This window comes from Neophocaena asiaeorientalis, unplaced genomic scaffold (assembly GCF_003031525.2).
Source record: "Neophocaena asiaeorientalis asiaeorientalis breed wild unplaced genomic scaffold, Neophocaena_asiaeorientalis_V1.1 scaffold84, whole genome shotgun sequence".
Classification (NCBI taxonomy): Eukaryota; Metazoa; Chordata; class Mammalia; order Artiodactyla; family Phocoenidae; genus Neophocaena; species Neophocaena asiaeorientalis.
Genome location: NW_020173656.1, coordinates 2,523,830 through 2,541,835, shown reverse-complemented (window position 1 = coordinate 2,541,835; position 18,006 = coordinate 2,523,830). Strand labels below are relative to the sequence as shown.

At 34.2% G+C, this 18,006-nt stretch overlaps 1 protein-coding gene across 5 annotated transcripts in view; it reads left to right on the top strand.

The window, feature by feature from the left end:
• PUM2 (pumilio RNA binding family member 2) overlaps positions 1-18,006 on the top strand; it is a 92,219-nt gene that overhangs the window by 37,250 nt on the left and 36,963 nt on the right. For all 5 annotated transcript variants that reach the window (XM_024747799.1, XM_024747798.1, XM_024747797.1 and 2 more), the window contains 3 exons: positions 6,231-6,356; positions 9,060-9,202; positions 10,891-11,020. In XM_024747799.1, coding sequence (XP_024603567.1) covers positions 6,231-6,356; positions 9,060-9,202; positions 10,891-11,020 — 399 coding nt within the window. The remainder of the gene's footprint in view (positions 1-6,230; positions 6,357-9,059; positions 9,203-10,890; positions 11,021-18,006) is intronic.

The window sequence follows — 18,006 nt, the reverse complement described above, 5'->3', positions numbered from 1 at the left end:
TCAAACACTTGGAAATTCAAGTGTAGTTACGGGTGTTCATATCAAGTCAGAATGTTTATTTTTAAAATGGGTTGGAAATAGGAATCCCAAGAAAATTTCTTTGAATATTTTCTTCCTTAATTCATTAAGCTATTTAGTCTTTGACCTTTATAGTCTTTACTATGATGTGAATTATTACAATTACATACGTGTTACTGGTAGAGTTCAGGCATTAGTATGTGTTTTTGTGTCTTGGGTTTTTTTTGTTGTTGTTGTTATTTTAAAATAATTACTGATTCACATGAGGTTGCAAGGAGAGTACAGAGAGATTCCCCACCCAGTTTTCCCTAAATGACTACATCTTACATAATTATAGTACAATACCAAAACCAGGTATATGACATTGGTAAATGTGTGTGTATATATTTATGTTATTTTATCATGTTCGTGGAACCGTTTTTACACCTGATTTTGGCTGACCTTGATTTATTTCCTGGTTGGAAAAGTTGTGAACACTCTCAACATCAGTATGTTTGGGGGCAGTGGGTGGGATATACTAAGTTGGTTCTGTTCCCTTAATTGTGTATTGTTCTATGTCAATCCAAGAAGTCTTTCCAGGTCCAAAATTTTATTTTTGGTTTTAATCAAAGATGACCACACATTTCTAGATGACTTCTAATAGCAGCATGCACTCTGGACCTGTTTTTTCCAGTTTTCTTCAGCCTTCTGTACCCCTGTCCTTCAGTACTTCTTACTCGTTGTTAGAAACATACTGACTCCTGTCTACTCGTGGGCCAGTACAACACTTTTTATTTCTTGACGCTTTGTGGTATGATTTATATGTGGCAGGCTAGGATACCCATTATTGCTCTTCCTTTTGAGAGTTTTAAATTTTTGGTTCTTATTTGCTTTTTCATATGAACTTTAGAATCCTTTTATTTACATCCAGATCAGATTAAAATCTTAACTTAGGAAGATCAACATCTTTATGACATTAAGTATTCTTATCCAGGACATAGTGTATCTTTACTTTTGTTCAAGTCTGCTTCTGTGTTGTTTATGATTGCTTTAAAGTTTTTCTCATGTAAGTTTGCATCTTTCTCAATAAGTTTGTTCTTTGGTATTTTATCTTTTGCTATCATTGTAAATGCCTTCCTGTCTTTCATTATATCTTTAAATTGGTATCTATGAAAGCTCTTAATTAGTATTTATTAATTTTATGAATGATATTTTCTAATAATTGAAGCATTCCTGTGTTTTTAGGATTTGGAAGAATTGTATATAATTATTTTAATGAGCTCTTTTAATTTGCTGATGTTTTATTTAGGATTTTTTTTTAACTCAACATATAATGAAGTTAGTCTTTAAGTTTGTATGTGTGCATTTTTGCATTTTTTTGTTAGTTTTGATATCAGTATGCTTGCTTCATAAAAATAATTTAGAAATGTTCCTTTTTTTAATGCCTTGGAGTATTTTCATTTACATTCTTTCTTACGTGATCTTTAAAGATTTGGCACAACTTAGAACAACTTTGTGAAGCCATCTGGGAAACTATGCAAATAAATTTGAAAACCTGAATAAAATGGAAATTTCTAAGAAAGCATAACTTAGCAAAATTGATCCCATCTTTTCATCTTTGTTCCATAGTTAAATAGAAAGAGAGAGAGAGAGTTGATCATAGTCCTTTTATCCAGGTTTGCTCAGTCATCTTTTAGCTGGCTGATAGTTCATTTAGAACAGCACTGTCCCAAGAGAAATATAATATGTGCCACACAGAATTTAAAATTATTTAGTAGCTACATTTTAAAAAGTAAAAAGAAGTAAGTGAAATTAGTTTGAATAATATTTTATTTAATCCATTATATCCAAAATATTTCAAGTATAATCAATATAACACTAATAAGAAATGTTAAATTCTCTTCTTCATATAAAGTCTTTGAAATCAGGTACGCATTTCCCACTTTGAGCAGATCTCAGTTTAGACTAGTCACATTTTAAATGCTCAGTAGCTATATATGGTAATAACTACCATAACAGACAGTGCATATTCTAGAATGGGGTTGACAAACTTTTTCTATAAAGTCCCAGATAGTAAATATTTAAATTTTGCAAGCCATATGGTTTCAGTCACAGCTACTCAACCCTGCTGTTATAGCACAAAGCAGTCGTAGACAATACATAAATGAGTACAACTGTGTTCTATAAAACTTTACTGTGGGCACTGTTATATGAATTTTGTCTAATTTTCATTTGTTACAAATTATTATTTTCAACCATTTTAGAATGTTTATTCTTAGCTAATTCATAGAAAAATAGGTAGCAGGCTAGAACTTGGCCCATGGACTGGACCAGAAAGAGGTATAGATACAATACATTTTATGTTTTAAAATAGAGCCACACTCAAAAGAGAGAGAGAGAAAAGAAAAATGTGGGGTTGTTTTGATGGCTGGGGAATTTCTGTAGGATAGGAAATTGAGAGGTGATCCATAGGAGTAAACTGGAAATAAATCTATGAGGCCTGTAGCGGGCTGCAAGAGGGATAAATAAGCAGAAGGCCTGCACAGTGCCAGGATTGGGGTTGGAGGGTTAGACCCCCAAGTCACTAATAAAGACTTGGTTTGGAGACTTCACCTTACGGTGTGTAGTTAGCAATTGGGATGAGTAAGTGTAAGAGAATCTCATATAAGATAGTATCTAAAACAGAAATTACAGTGCAAACAAGAAAGGGCAGTCAGAAGGCAGTCATATAACGTATAGTAGAATTTACACCCAAGATGTAGAAATAAGAGAACTTTAAAGTTCTGAAAAGAACTTTAAAATGTTTATTTAGAATATTAAGAGATCAAGGACTTAAGTCATCAAAGATCGGAGGTCTTGAAACAACAAAATGATGTGAAAACAGACCATTTCAGAACCTTGTGAAAAAAAAAAAAAAAAAAGACATAGGTGGGTTTCATAATTAGCTATCACCTAGGAGGAAATGAACCAGAAGATGAAACTTACAAACACTGAAATATAGCACATAGTAATCAGGATGTGGGGTGGAGTAGGGAGTAACTAAATCAGTTCAAGGTGTATGTAAAGAAAACTGTAAACTTTTTCTGAAGGCTTAAATAAATGGGGACACATGCCCTTTGGGGGAAACTCATTACTGTAAAGAGGTCAATTCTCCTTAAATTAAGTTGTGAATTTAATATATTGATTGGAATCCCAACAGGATTTTTTTTTTGTTTTGAACTTGAAAGTTTGCTTTTGATGTTTATCTCAGAAAAGTGAAACCGGAAAATTAATAGAACACTAAAATGAGAGGTGGACGTACTCAACCATATTTCAAAACAATTATTATCAACAGTGATTAAAAGGGTGTGGCACTGGCCTAGAAATATACAAGTCGATCAGTAAACAAGAACACTCTGAAATGGGTGTGTGTGTATTTGGGGTGCAGTGGTGGGGTAATTTTAACCTTGACATTGCAAACTAATTATAAAAGAATATCTTTGGAGAATAAGTTGGAGATAATTGGGTCATATTCCTGATGGATTAAAAATTTTAATGAGAAAAAATAAAGGTATAAAAGATTTGATATGTTTTTTCTCTTTGATAGCCAAAGAACTATAGATTAAAACCAAAAAATTTGAACGCTTTATTTTACTTCTGATGTTGACAACTTTTAAAAAGTTTGATAATATCCTATTTCAGCGGGAGTGTAAGTGGTGTTCTCATATACTTATGGTAGTAATGTAAATCGGTACAACTTTCCTGGAGGGTAATCTGGAAATATGGATCAAGAAATTATATATATTTGTCCATTTACGTGAATTTTCATGAGGATATGATGCTGTATTATAGAATAAAGAATTAAAGAATTAAAGAATAATAGCAGCACTATTTATAGCAAAAATTGTGACTCATCTAAATATATATCTGTAGTAGACTGGTTAAATCATGTTTCTTCTATGTAGTGGGATACAAAACTATGAAGCTATAAAAAAAATGAACTAGGGAATTCCCTGGCGGTCTAGTGGTTAGGACTCTGCTTTCACTGCCAAGGGCTAGGGTTCCATCCCTGGTTGGGGAACTAAGATCGACAAGCCACACAGCACCCCCGCCTCACCCCCCCCCAAAATGAATTAGATAGGTATCTGTTGACATAGAAAGGGATCTGTGGTTAGAAAGGGATCTGTGGTTAATTGGCAAGTGAAAAAAGCATATTAAAGTACCGTTATACCCTGTAATATAAAATTTATGAGTGTGTGTTTGTGTATATAAATATAAAAATTTAGAAGGGTATACATTTATACATATGTGCATATGTAAACACAGATTCAAAAACGTATATATACGTGCAAACATATACATATTTATATGTATACAAACAAGCATATGGTTTGATGTCTAATGTGTTGCAAATATTTCTAAGTGAATCATGTGAGCTTAAACTAAGTTTTCTTCATTTTTTTTGGCAGAAGGTTCAATATATATCCATTAGGTCACACTAATTCCTTGTTTTTCAAATATTTGAAACCTTCCTGCTTCTTATCTGCTTTGTAATATAAATATGGAGAGAGCTATATTAAAATCATGTCTAAAATTGAAAAAAAAAATGTTTTAGAAGGCTATAAACCACCTGCCAGTAAAGGTTACATGAGGACTTTGGCTTTCCACGTTATATACTTAAATAGTATCTCATTTTTTAAAAGCAATCTTTTTTAATCCTAAAAATATAGAATATAAAATTAGGCCCTGACTTTTCGATTTGTAGTTATAGGAGTAGAACATGGATATCAATACATCTTTATTCTTGTCATAAAGATAATCACAGTAGAGGAACCAGAAGTAAATCTTGAAACCTTCGACCTAGGACATAGCTAAAAATGCAACTTGGAGCAAATGCTTTTTTAAATAGTACAAGGATTTTGTTGAACCCTCTGTTTAATTCTTATTTTTTTTACTAAAAGCAGATTTTTCAAATGGCCATGCTATGCCTGGGCTTGAAATCAGTATTGTAGCTTGTGGCCAATATTTCTTAAAATTAAGTAATTTAGAAATCAATGAAGAGAAAAATTAAATAGAAAATAGAGTGCATTGGAACCTCATAAGGGTAAATATCTTTTTGAGATTTTTGTTTGTGGCATGTGTGTGTATATGGACACTAGGGAAATGTATTTTACATTGTGGGTTACAGTCACAAAATGTGAAAGCCACTATAATATAGTTAGAATTAGGTTTCTGAATCTTGATTTTAAGACCTAGATTTTAAGATAAATGTACCTTTTGAATACTTCTTAAAAAATTGTTTTATGTCCACCTGCTTTATGCCCATATCTCCCCACCATCATCTTTTAACTTGAACCTTTTTGAGCTCCTTTAACTTTAAACACATTCTCTTTAATTATTTCCCTACCTTGTACTTGTCACAGTTAGTTTCCAGAAGAGGAAACTCTCGCAGTACATTTTCAAAGTAATTTTTTAGTACCTTATGATAAAAGGTCTACATACCGATTCCTGCTCAATACCAGCAGTTTTCTTCTTTCTTTAATAAGTACCGCAAATGAATATTTTAAAATCTTTCTTAGCCTTAACCGAATCTATATTGGCATATATTAGACTCAGAAGTGGGTTTACGCTCCTGCTTAAAACTCTTCACTGTTTTATTTTCAAGATAAAGTCCAAACTACTTTGCATGACCCAGGAAACTCCTCATGAGTCTTCATTCTGATTATAACTCCAGTTTTATCTTATACACTACAGCCCCACTCCATCCTACCAAAAGCTTCTTGGATACCCCTACTTTCTGTGCTCATATAGCACTTACACTATATTCTAATTGCCAACTTACTTGTTTGTTTTTTTCACTAGATGGAGTGATTTGTGGGTGTAGATCATATCTGTCTCTCTCAGTGTTGAATCCCTAGCTCACAGTATGGCTTAATAAGGATTGAATGAAAAACCACTATTGAACAATAGCAATTCTAGCTCTAAACATTTATTGTGTGTATGTGCTAGTACTATACAGTCATGTATATTTAATTCTAACAAAAATCACTGGTGATAAACCAGTTTCATAAACAAAGAACCCCAGAGTCAGGTATTACATGCCCAAGGTCACTTAGTTAATAAGAATTAGAATCATTATACACCCTCTCCTCCCCCACCAACCCTAATTTCAGAAGAAATGTTTTTTTTTTTAACCTGATGAAGAAAATCATACATATTTTTTTATTTATTATTTCTCCCCCTTTAAAATACAGCTGGTGTATTCTCAGCAGGCCTTGCTCCAGCTGCATTTGTGCCAAATCCATATATTATTAGTGCTGCTCCTCCAGGGACTGATCCGTATACTGCAGCAGGATTGGCTGCAGCAGCAACATTAGCAGGTAACTTACTGTTCATACTTGTTGCTTGTTATGGATTTAGTTTTAATTTGGGGATAAGCTTTATTTTTGTCTATTTGGGCAACTTGAAGTTTCTAGGAAAAAACTGAAACATTTATCCAGAATGAACTGAAGTTTCCAGAGAGTTAGTTTATTTTTCGACTGTAATGCTACAGGAGAAGACCGAAGTCAGATAACTCGTTTCCTCCTGTACATGGTTGTTTTACATTTTAGTTTTATAGTCTCAGAAATCTTACATTAGCAGCCACAAATCTTTATTCTTGTGACTGATCCCATTACCCACAGAGACAGTGCAAATAAAGTTACTTCTCAGAAAATAAACTGGGGGTAGCTGCTATAAATACCCAGGTCAGGGATAGTACAAGGTAAAGAGGTTCAGTGATTTTAAGAGAATGAGTATCTAAAAAGTAAAGTTAAATTAGCAATGTTAAAATGTGCAGGCAAGCTGAGGGACAAAATGGTGGGATTGAGGTGGAAAGAACTTATTAAGTGTCAAAGCCTGATAACCACCACTCAAAATCTGAAGTAAAAACCGAAAGTACACAGTGTCACATGTCAGTTGTATGGCAGTAAAGCTGGGAAAAAAATTTTTTTAAACCAAACTGTATTTATGTCTTATTTAAGTAAGGGAGAGTTGTGTACCGGTTAGGCACAGACTTACTGAGCAGAGTGATTTGCTGATCTTCTATAGGATTTGGGGGGAAGGTGGTTTTATGTTGAGTTAGTTACAGAGACAGGAATGAATTTGTCTTAAGCATGATTTATGTTGGTTACCAAGGCAGGAAGAGGGAGATGTCAACTATAGAAGTGTGTTCCTTGGGTTGAGTCTGTTGATTGGCTAACTTTTCATAACTTTAAGCTGTCACTGATAAGTTCACTGAATTATCACTGATCAATTAATTTTAAATCCACTTCTGGTAGTTATTTATTATTGTGACTGCAGAACAGTTAGTCTTTTCATAGGCGTTTTTTTTTTATACTCAGGACTTTAAGACCTGAAAAAAATGTTAATTTCAAATTCTTGTTTGATATCTTAGCAGACTGAAACTAACCTGTCACATTCAGTAGCTTTGGTATAGATCTGCATGTGATTCCATAAAGATGTGAGCTTTCCTGGTACTATTTAACTGGATGTTAGTATGTAAAGTGCTAGTATATCATGCATACATAAAATCATTAATCTATGGAACTGAAGGAAGCAACTTTAAGAGGTCATTAGTTTTGAGATGAGGATTCTGGCGTTCTGAACTTACTTAGGCTTTCTAAGATCAGCACTGTTCAGTAGAAATAGAACGTGAGCCAGATAATGTACTTAGATTTTTCTAGTAACCACATTATAAAAGTAAACCACAGATGAAATTAATTTCAGTATGTTTGATTTAGCCCAGTATATCATGTAATCAATATTTTTAAAATTATTAATAGATACTTTATTTTTAATGCTAAGTCTTCAAAATCCTGTGTGTATTACATACTTACAGCACATCTTAATTCAGGCTCTCCAGCTTTTAATTGTTTAGCCACAGATGACTTCCGGCTACTTTTGGACAGAGAGGTTCTAGATGGATGTCTGATTCTTTTGTTTTGTTTTGACAGTGTATCCTTTCTTCATAAATCCTTTTCTATATTTTAAGAGTCTTCATTGTAGATTGTGCTTAAACTATCTTTAGAAATATATTTTACCTTTAAACTGTTCAAAGCTTTTCATTTTAGTGATTGAGTCAGTTACACTGGGCTTTATTTTCTTCCAAAACAAAGTGAAACCAAGAGTTTGACTTTCTAAAGTATACACATTAGATATACTAAAATCGTATCAGTGGAATTTAGGGACATGTATCAGTCAGGAAACATGACATCGTAATCATTAGTTTAATGGCAGGGCTTATTGTGTGATACTATTTACTGTCCAGAAATGAAATTTTATCTTGAATAAAGTAGAATAGAGCAAGAATTCATTCGGTTTTTCCTGGTTTGCTTTTTTATGTCTATGTCCATGATTATATTTCATAGTTCTTTCTTGTCTTAACTTACTAGTTCCATCTTCCTAACCATAAAGACACTGATGTTTCATTTGTTTTTACGTGATTTTCAATTGTTTTGTGAGAATTGTAACTAATTCTGTTTCAGATATGAAGAATATTTTAAAATTCACAGTTTACAATTAAAATACAGTTGTAGCAAGCTTAGTACCAACATTTTCCCTAGTTTTATGTTATAGATTACAAATTAAAAGCCAAAAATGTTTTGTTTTCAATTTTAAAAATTCCTTTTTAAAGAAAATGCTGAGTTGAGTATAGGAAATCTTACAGTTCTATGGTGTTTAATGTTCCTATTTGCCAGTATCAAATGCATAAACTAGCATTCAATAATAGGTGTTGAATAGATGGTTCAGTGTCCTGTCAGTTCATTGGTCTTCTTGAGTTTAGTTCACATCTTTTCATTAAGACGACTGCTGTCACCTCTGAATACTTTCTTTTTTAATAATCCATACCTCAGTGAGACTTTCTAGTAAAACTGGGAAAAAGAGAAAAGGGAAGACAGTTGTATGTGGGTAGAGGATTGTAAGGACATCTGCTCTAAGTCTTATGCACTGTCCCTTTTTTATGATCTAATGGTAACCTTATTTATCTATAAAATGTAGTGACTTTTTTTATTTTTTTTGGGGGGGTGGGATGTGGGGTTTAGGTCCGGCAGTGGTTCCACCTCAGTATTATGGTGTTCCGTGGGGGGTGTATCCAGCCAATTTATTTCAGCAGCAGGCTGCAGCTGCGGCAAACAACACAGCAAATCAGCAAGCAGCATCACAAGCTCAGCCTGGACAGCAACAGGTATAGGCCTGCCTTCATTAAATACTACCTGAAGAGTCTTGGAAATTTCATGAGCTCCCTGCATTCAAGATCTGTGTTTTTTTTTTTCCCCAATATGTAGCACAGTACTTATCATACAGTTGGCATACAAATATTGATTATGTGGTTTTTTTTCTCCAGTAGTCATATATATGAACTTAAAGATCTGGTTGTATTCCATTTCAACATTTCTATTATTGAAACTGTCTTGAAATCTCTAGCAATTTTAAATTTTCTTTTCATCACTTCTTAAAGTGTGCTCATAATGTTTCTGTCAAAGTAATTGTCATTTCATTTTCTTCTGGGTATTTAAATTGCTATTTTAAATATTAATATATTTCTGACCAGAAAAAGGAGATTACTGGGTACTTTGTTTTTAAGTGAGGAAAGATGAAATATTTTCACTAAAGGTTAGATTTAATTTCTTAAAACAGAAAATGTTTATTTTTAAGGTTTTTTTAAAATTTCAGCCACTTTTCTGGAACTATTTTTATAAGTAAATGTAAAAGAAAAATTCTGATAAAAATTCCAGAATTCTGTTTGTCAAATTTATCTTTTTTTTTTTTTTTTTTTCGGTACGCAGTCCTCTCACTGTTGTGGCCTCTCCCGTTGCGGAGCACAGGCTCCGGACGCGCAGGCTCAGCGGCCATGGCTCACAGGCCTAGCTGCTCCGCGGCATGTGGGATCTTCCCGGACCGGGGCACAAACCCGTGTCCCCTGCATCGGCAGGTGGACTCTCAACCACTGTGCCGCCAGGGAAGCCCCAAATTTATCATATTTATACCAAAGAAGCAACTTAATGACAAGTATAGTGTTACTTGGCAGTTGAATTTTCTTTTAAACTATATTGATATTCTGTTAAAGCTGTCCTTTAGCTCAGTCCTTGTAGATTATACCACAGCACCATTTAATAAATTCTTTTTAAATCTGTGTCTTCTTTGGGCAGATAAAAATATCACATTGCCTAAACATCACATATACCTGTGCGTGATGCTTACTTACACGGATGGACTTAAGATGAATCCCCCTTGTCCTGAATTGTTTAAGCATTTACCTTTGTGAAATTAATGTGTATCATGCTTGTGTATATATTCACTACAACAACTATGTATTACGAAGCAGTTTGACCAGCCTTAAGAGTTTTCACATTTTTTGATGAAATCTTTTGTTCCTTTTTTAACCCTAAGGTTTTACAGTAAAAAGCAGCTTTTTACTCACTTTAATTAAAGCTTCTGAATTCTGAAAACTTGGTTCAATTTGAAGTTTTCACTCTGCACCACAATCTCGTACCAGACTAATTGAATAATTATACTTAATTTAGAGTTTTCAGTCTTAGAAAATAATAAAATTTAAACTTTTGTCTTCATGTAAGATTTTGCCATTCCCTTCTCACCGCCCAAATATCTGTCTCTCATTTTAATACTACGTTGGTAGGTTAAAGAGCACAAATACTGGAAATAGTTGTTCCTGAAGACCCTCTACCATGTTGCTTAATAGATTATGTTTTTGGTGTTACGTTATTTGTATTTTTTTATGGTAAACTGACATTTCATTGAATGTAAATATGTTCAAAGAATATCCAAAGGCTATCTGTGATATATACAGAGTTGTCTGAGATAAATTTGTTATTTTATAATTTCGTTTTTAAGGAAATTGTTTGTCCTTTGTAGGTTCTTCGTGCTGGAGCAGGTCAGCGCCCTCTTACTCCCAATCAGGGCCAGCAAGGGCAGCAAGCTGAATCACTTGCAGCAGCAAATCCAACTTTGGCTTTTGGTCAGGGTCTTGCTACCGGCATGCCAGGTATATAGTTGGTTAATTGTGGAAATTTGAATAGGCTTAAAATGTTAAATGTAGATTCTCACACTGAGGAGTGAGAAAAATCAAGAAATGTCTTTAAATCTTGCCTAGCCTGCAGTGCATTATTTACAACTCAGGTGCCAATAGTTGAAATCAGTATTGTTTGCGAGACAATGACAGGGATGGCAAATATGTGTTAGAATTCTCAAAAACCTTTTTTTCTTAAGTCTGTTTATGGTGTAAATCAAAGCGTCTTTCCAGTGGAGTGTAGCCCCGAATTCTTTTTTTTTTTTTTTTAAGATGTTGGGGGTAGGAGTTTATTTATAAATTTATTTATTTTTGCTGTGTTGGGTCTTCGTTTCTGTGCTAGGGCTTTCTCTAGTTGTGGCAAACGGGGGCCACTCTTCATCGCAGTGCGCGGGCCTCTCACTATCGCAGCCTCTCTTGTTGCGGAGCACAGGCTCCAGACACGCAGGCTCAGTAGTTGTGGCTCACGGGCCTAGTTGCTCCGCGGCATGTGGGATCCTCCCAGACCAGGCCTCGAACCCGTGTCCCCTCCATTAGCAGGCAGATTCTCAACCACTGTGCCACGAGGGAAGCCCTCAGCCCAGAATTCTTAATGCAGTGCTTTAAGAAATAAAACCGGGACCTCCCTGGCAGCCCAGCGGTTAAGACTTCGCCTTCCAGTGCAGGGGTTGCAGGTTCGATCCCTGGTCAGGGAGCTAAGATCCCACATGCCTCGCAGCCAAAAAACCAGAACATAAAGCGGAAGCAATATTGTAACAAATTCAATAAAGCCTTTAAAAAAAAAAAAAAAAAGAAATAAAACCATTAGGTGGTATGTCAAACAAAACCTGTTTGCCATTTCTGCCTTACAAGGATAGTTAGTCATTTAATTAATTAATGTTGAAAAGTGTACAGCTAACATTTTCCACTTAGAACATTGCTCAGTCTTGTTTAGCACATTTATATAGTATTTTAACCTGTTGGTTTTTATAACCTAATGGCATCAGCATTTACTAAAGTTTTCTGCCTGTTGCCACAGTACAACTTTTAGAAAAGGCCAACAAAGTACATTTTTTGTGAAGTAAATTTGTGAAACTAAATACAAAATTAGTACTTTAATATTAAACAGTGGAAGATGGAAGGAAGGTATTTTTCTTAAGCTAATGAAGCAGCACTTGTTATGTTTGGTTCTTTTGAATTTTATTTTATTTATTTTTATACAGCAGGTTCTTATTAGTTATCTGTTAGCACTTGTTATGTTTGGTTCTTTTGAATTTTATTTTATTTATTTTTATACAGCAGGTTCTTATTAGTTATCTGTTAGCACTTGTTATGTTTTTAAAGGCTACATTTGAATGTCCGTAGATAATGCATCACTTCCCATTCTATTCCTTCATTTCTCTTCATTCCTGAAGACTCACTTTCAAGCACGCCATCTTTCCACTTTCAGTGTATGAGTAGTTACTCCTTCAGCTGTAGATTACAGCTAACCATGGGTTTGAACTGTGTGGATCCACTTATATGTGGATCTTTTTCAATAAATATGTACTATAGTACTACACAATCTGTGGTTGTTTCAATCCTGCGGGGTGCAAAATAGTGGATATGGAGGGTTAACTGTAAAGTTATTTGCAGATTTTCAGTTGCACAGAGGGTTGGTGCCCCAACCCCTGCATTGTTTAAGAGTCAACTATACTGATTAATGAAATACGTGTTCCAGTTTTCATTAATTGTACTGTAGATAAATTTTCTATTCAGATCATTTAGGAGATGTGTTTAATGCATTGGAAATGATCCTGACTTACGTGATTGAGGGGTTTTTTTTTACATGCTGCTAAATATTTCTGTATGTTATTTTGAGGAGTTCTGTATCAATTACATTCATTCTGTTCTCTCTCAAATTCTAAGGTCTGAGTTTATCATCTTGTTTAGCCTACTGAATGAAAAAAAGGATGTTAATATTGCTGTCCCTGGAGTACAAATGATAATAGAATGGGGGCATTCCCGTTATTTTCCTTTTTTACCCCAGCTGTATACTTGCTTCATGGAAGCTGCTCTCCCAGAGCTGCTGTAGATTAGAGACCCTGGCAAAAGCAGCCCTTAGTGAAATGGACTGTGAAGCAGAAGTTGTAGGCATGTGGAGAGACATGGAACAGGGCTAAAAGAACTGAGCTGGGAGTTTATGAAAGCCACTGCTAAGACCATTCTGGGTTCCTCTTGGGTTTTAGCTATAAATAGAAAAGGCAGAAGAGTCATGGAGTACAACAGTCCCGTCTTACTAGATTCTAAGTAGGATTTTGATTTAAGAGAATGCTTCTGACCTGTGTTTATTTGCTTCTCCCTTTAACTTATTGCTTATTGTTTTAGACTTTTGGTGCTGGGCCTATTACCCATTTCTTATAAATGCCTTTGCTCCTCTTCCTCATATTCACCTCATGTTCTTATTTACTAAAAACATCAAGGTATTTTGCTATTAATTTTATCAGCTTTGGTCTTCTCAAAATTTATTTTTATGTTCACTTCTTTCCATTCTATAAGAAAGCTCTTTATTGCTTTTTTTGTTTTGTTTTGTTCATCAGTGAACTCTATCTTGGCACACCTAAAAGAAAACCACTTTTTACACGATATTTGTCTAAAAACCATTGACTGTCTTCAGAGTGATGAGAAAATTAAAAGCAGGTAAAACTTTTAGGGAAAAAAACCAAATTATTTTACCTAACCTTCTAAGCCACAACATTTAGTCCCTTTACTACTGTAAAATGTAAAAATCATTTTCACAAAAAGGGCTTTACTAGAAATAATATTTGTGTGCCTAAGTGACTTGTTGACTGTTCATATGATTCCCTCACTGTAAAACTTTAATACCTTCTATACTTTATTCTGCCCAGGACTATGATGAAATAATTCTCCCTTATTCAAATAGTTACATAGATACAAAGTTTTATGTGTTATATCTTTATATGTTTTAAAGATATAAAGCTAATACAAAAGCTTGCTTAGAAAATTGTTTATTTCTTCAAATCTCATGCAGTCCTTAGCTTTTCCACCTTCTGTCCTTCACTTCTCATCCATCAAATCCCTGTTCCTTGTACTGTATTGATTATAGACTTTCAATCCTTCTGCTTGATTATATATGCCATCATTGTTTTTTAGTCTTGTATTTTCAGTCTTTCTCCCTCTGCCACCTCCTTTTCCACAACCACGATGCTAGTCTGCTTCTTCATCCTAAAAAGCTTTATCTCTTGTGCTCCCCTCTTATACTACCTTTCAGAATTTACATTCTACCCCACACTTCTTTTAAGCCCCGCCTCCACGATTCCTTTTCATACGTAGCTCTAATGTAACTCAGTGCCAAAGTATGACTTCCTCTCCTCCATCCTTACTTTTCTCAATTCTTTGTTGTATTACACAACTTTGTTGTATGTCCAACTTTCTGCAACTCCTCTCCACTACATTTGTGTGGTATTTTACTCTCCTGGCTCTCCCATCTTTCTCATTGCTTTTTGTCAGTCTCCCTTTCCTCTGTATATCACTTAAATGTAAAAGACTTTCTGGCTTTAGTGACTAGATGCTTTGGAGTCAGATCTGCCATATTGCTCTGCCAATTAATTGTGTGACCTTGGCCATGTTACTTTCCTCTTTGAACCTTAGTTTCAATATTGGAAAAACAGAGATACTTTATATTTTTTCTGTGGAAGAGTCTTAACTACTTTCATCTTTTCACCTGTCTTTCCTATACCAGTAAACCAGTGAGTTTACGTCTGCATCTTGGATTCTTTTCTAAACACTTAACACATTTCTACATTTGTACAAGATATTACCGTGTATATGTTCCTGCCACTCCTTAAACTGAAAATGTCCAAAAATGAACTCACCTCTCCCAAATTTGCTTATCTTATTGTTTACCCTATTTCACTATTAACCCCGCTATCCCTTTGAGCTAGAAATTTTTGGCTTCATTCTCAGAGTCATCTTTAACTCTTGGTTTTCTTTTGTGCTCCACATTCAGTGACTTGCCACTTGTTGTTTATTCTCTCATGTTCACTTCTTTTCATCTCTGCTATTCTTGTTCAGCTTCTCCTATATCCTCCCACTAACTCTGTCTGCCTCCAATCTCTTTTGTTTATTTCATCTTTTTATTCTCCCCTCAGTTACCTTTCAAAAATACAGGTTAGTTCATACCATTCTGCTTCTTAACATTTTCATTAATATAGCTCCAAACTATTGATACCTTTTAACCTAATCAGTACTATCCTGGTCCTATGCTTTAACACACTAGACCACATACTGTTCCACAAATATCCTTTTATGCCTTTAGCCCTAGCTAATACTTTTAGTTTAGAATACACTTTTATAAATTTTAAGCAAAATTGGGATATATACTTTTACATTTTCCTTTTTAAAGCCTTGCTTTATACTTTGTGATTAACTTCCCTTCTCATCGTTTAATATGATCCTTTCCACATCTTTCCCAGTGCTTGTTCATTAATACTTATTCCTCCTGGGACTTCCCTGGCAGTCCAGTGGTTAAGACACAGCGCTCCCAGTGCAGGGGGTGTGGGTTCGATCCCTGGTCAGGGAACTAAGATCCCACAGGCCACGTGGCGCAGCCAAAAAAAAGAAAAATAATCATTCTTTTTGCCGTTCTTGTGGCACATAACTTGCTCCTTTCTTTACTACTTTTGTCTTCCTTGCGTTTCATTTAGCTATTTGTGATTTGTTTTCTTAATTTAATTATTTTACCATGTTTGGAGGTGTAAAGTGTGTTAAAATTAAAGTGGAAGAGTTATGTATTTCTCCCTAAGGAAAGTTATTTGATCAATGTCATGTCTGAAAATAAGTGGCATCTTAGAATTAAGACTATAGTACATTATTTTCGCTACAGATTGTATAATTCTTGAGTGTGGGGACCATGTCTTTTTTAATCTCTTGTGTCTTTTAGATAAGTAACAAAAAGATAATACAGTAGAAATTAGAAACTTTTGAACTGCATGATTATGAAAATGCTACATATTTAGACTTGTGGACTACACTTAAAAACAAAACATAGAAGAGGGGTATATAGGCTTTTTTTTTTATTGAAGTATAGTTGATTTACAGTGTTGTTGGTTTCATGTGTACAACAGAGTGATTCAGTTATATTTATTATTTTTCAGGTTCTTTTTCCTTATAGGTTATTATAAAATATTGAGTATAGTTCCCTGTGCTATACAGTAGGTCCTTGTTGGTTATCTGTTTTATATATAGTAGTGTGTATATGTTAATCTGAAACTTCTCTAATTTCTGCCCCCTCTTCCTTTTTAGTAACCATAAGTTTGTTTTCTGTGTCCGTGGGTCTATTTCTGTTTTGTGCATAAGTCCATTTGTATTGTTTTTTTTTTTTTTTAGATTCCACATATAAGCAATGTCATATGATAGTTGTCTTTCTCTGTGTGGCTTACTTCACTTAGTATGATAATCTCTAGGTCCATCCATGTTGCTGCAAATGGCAGGAGTATATAGGCTTCAATGCATACATTAGAAAATAAGTTTCTATCTGGGAACCATAAAAGGAAGAGAATAAACCCAAAGAATTGTAGAAGGAAGCCAAATAATAAAGATAGAAACTGATATGGATGAAATAGATGACAAACATATAGTTAAAAGAGTCAGGTTATCCCAAAATTTACATCTTTGAAAAGACTAATAAAATTGATAAACCTCTGAGAAGTTCATTAAAAAAAAAGGTAAAGAGAGAAGACATAATAACCAATATCAGAAAAATAAAATAATCATAAGAGGGTATTAGGAACCAATCTCATGTTAAGAAATTGGAAATTGTAGACAAAATGGACAAATAACTAGAACAGTGTAACCAAACACACTCAAGGATACATAGAAAATCTAAAGTTCATTACCATTAAATCAATTGAGTAATCAAAAATATTCCAAGAAAATTCCAGACCAGCACAACTTCAGTGGTGAATGATATCAGGCATTCAAGGAAGAAATAATTCCAACAATTCCAATTTTTAAAATTCCAGAGAACAGAAAAAGAGGGTGTTCTTCCCATGCCATTTTATGGTACTAGCATTATCTTGATATTAAAACCCGTCAAACAGTGCAGAAAAGGAAAATTGTAGGCTCATCAGACTTATGAACATGGATTTAGAAATCCTCAAATATTAGCAAACCAGATGTAGCAATATAAAGCAGGATAATATATCATGAACAAGTTGGTTTTATCCCAAGAATGCAAGATGAGCATTAGCAAATCACAGTGTAATTCGCCACATTAAAAGATGATAATCATAAGAACTTCTCAAAAGATGCAGGAAAAGCATAATAAATTTATATATTGACTTAAAAAAAAAAAAAACCTCTTTAACAATTATGAACCAGAAGATAACATCTTTAATATGCTGGGGAGTCGGGAGGGAATTAAACACCCTACCCCACTTCCCAAGGATGATAGACTTTGCTATTTATAGGAAATACTTGAAAGTGTTCCATCTAAGACTGGGAATAAGACAAGGATTTCTGCTAACGATACTTCTCTTCAACATTATATTAAAGAGCCTAGCCAGTATATAACATGAGAGAAATTCTAGTAAAATGAATAAGTTCTGTAAATAGAAAAACACAACTGTCATTTGCAGAAAATATGATTGTATTAACTGAATCTGCAGATAAAGTATTAGAATTAATGTGTTTTTGTTAAGGTTTTTGGATATAAAAATCAGGTTAAAAATCTTTCTGTTAACCAACAGCCTTTTCTTTTTCTTTTTCTTTTTTTTTCCGACATGCTGCGCTGCTTGCGGGGTCTTAGCTCTCCAACCAGGGATTGAACCCAGGCCCACGGCAGTAAAAGCGCTGAGTCCTAACCACTGGACTGCAAGGGAACTCCCAACACCATAATGTTTTGAAATGAAAAATTTGAAGGTTATTATTTACAGTAGTCAGAAGTACCTAGGAATAAGTCTAACAAAAAATGTGCCCAGTTT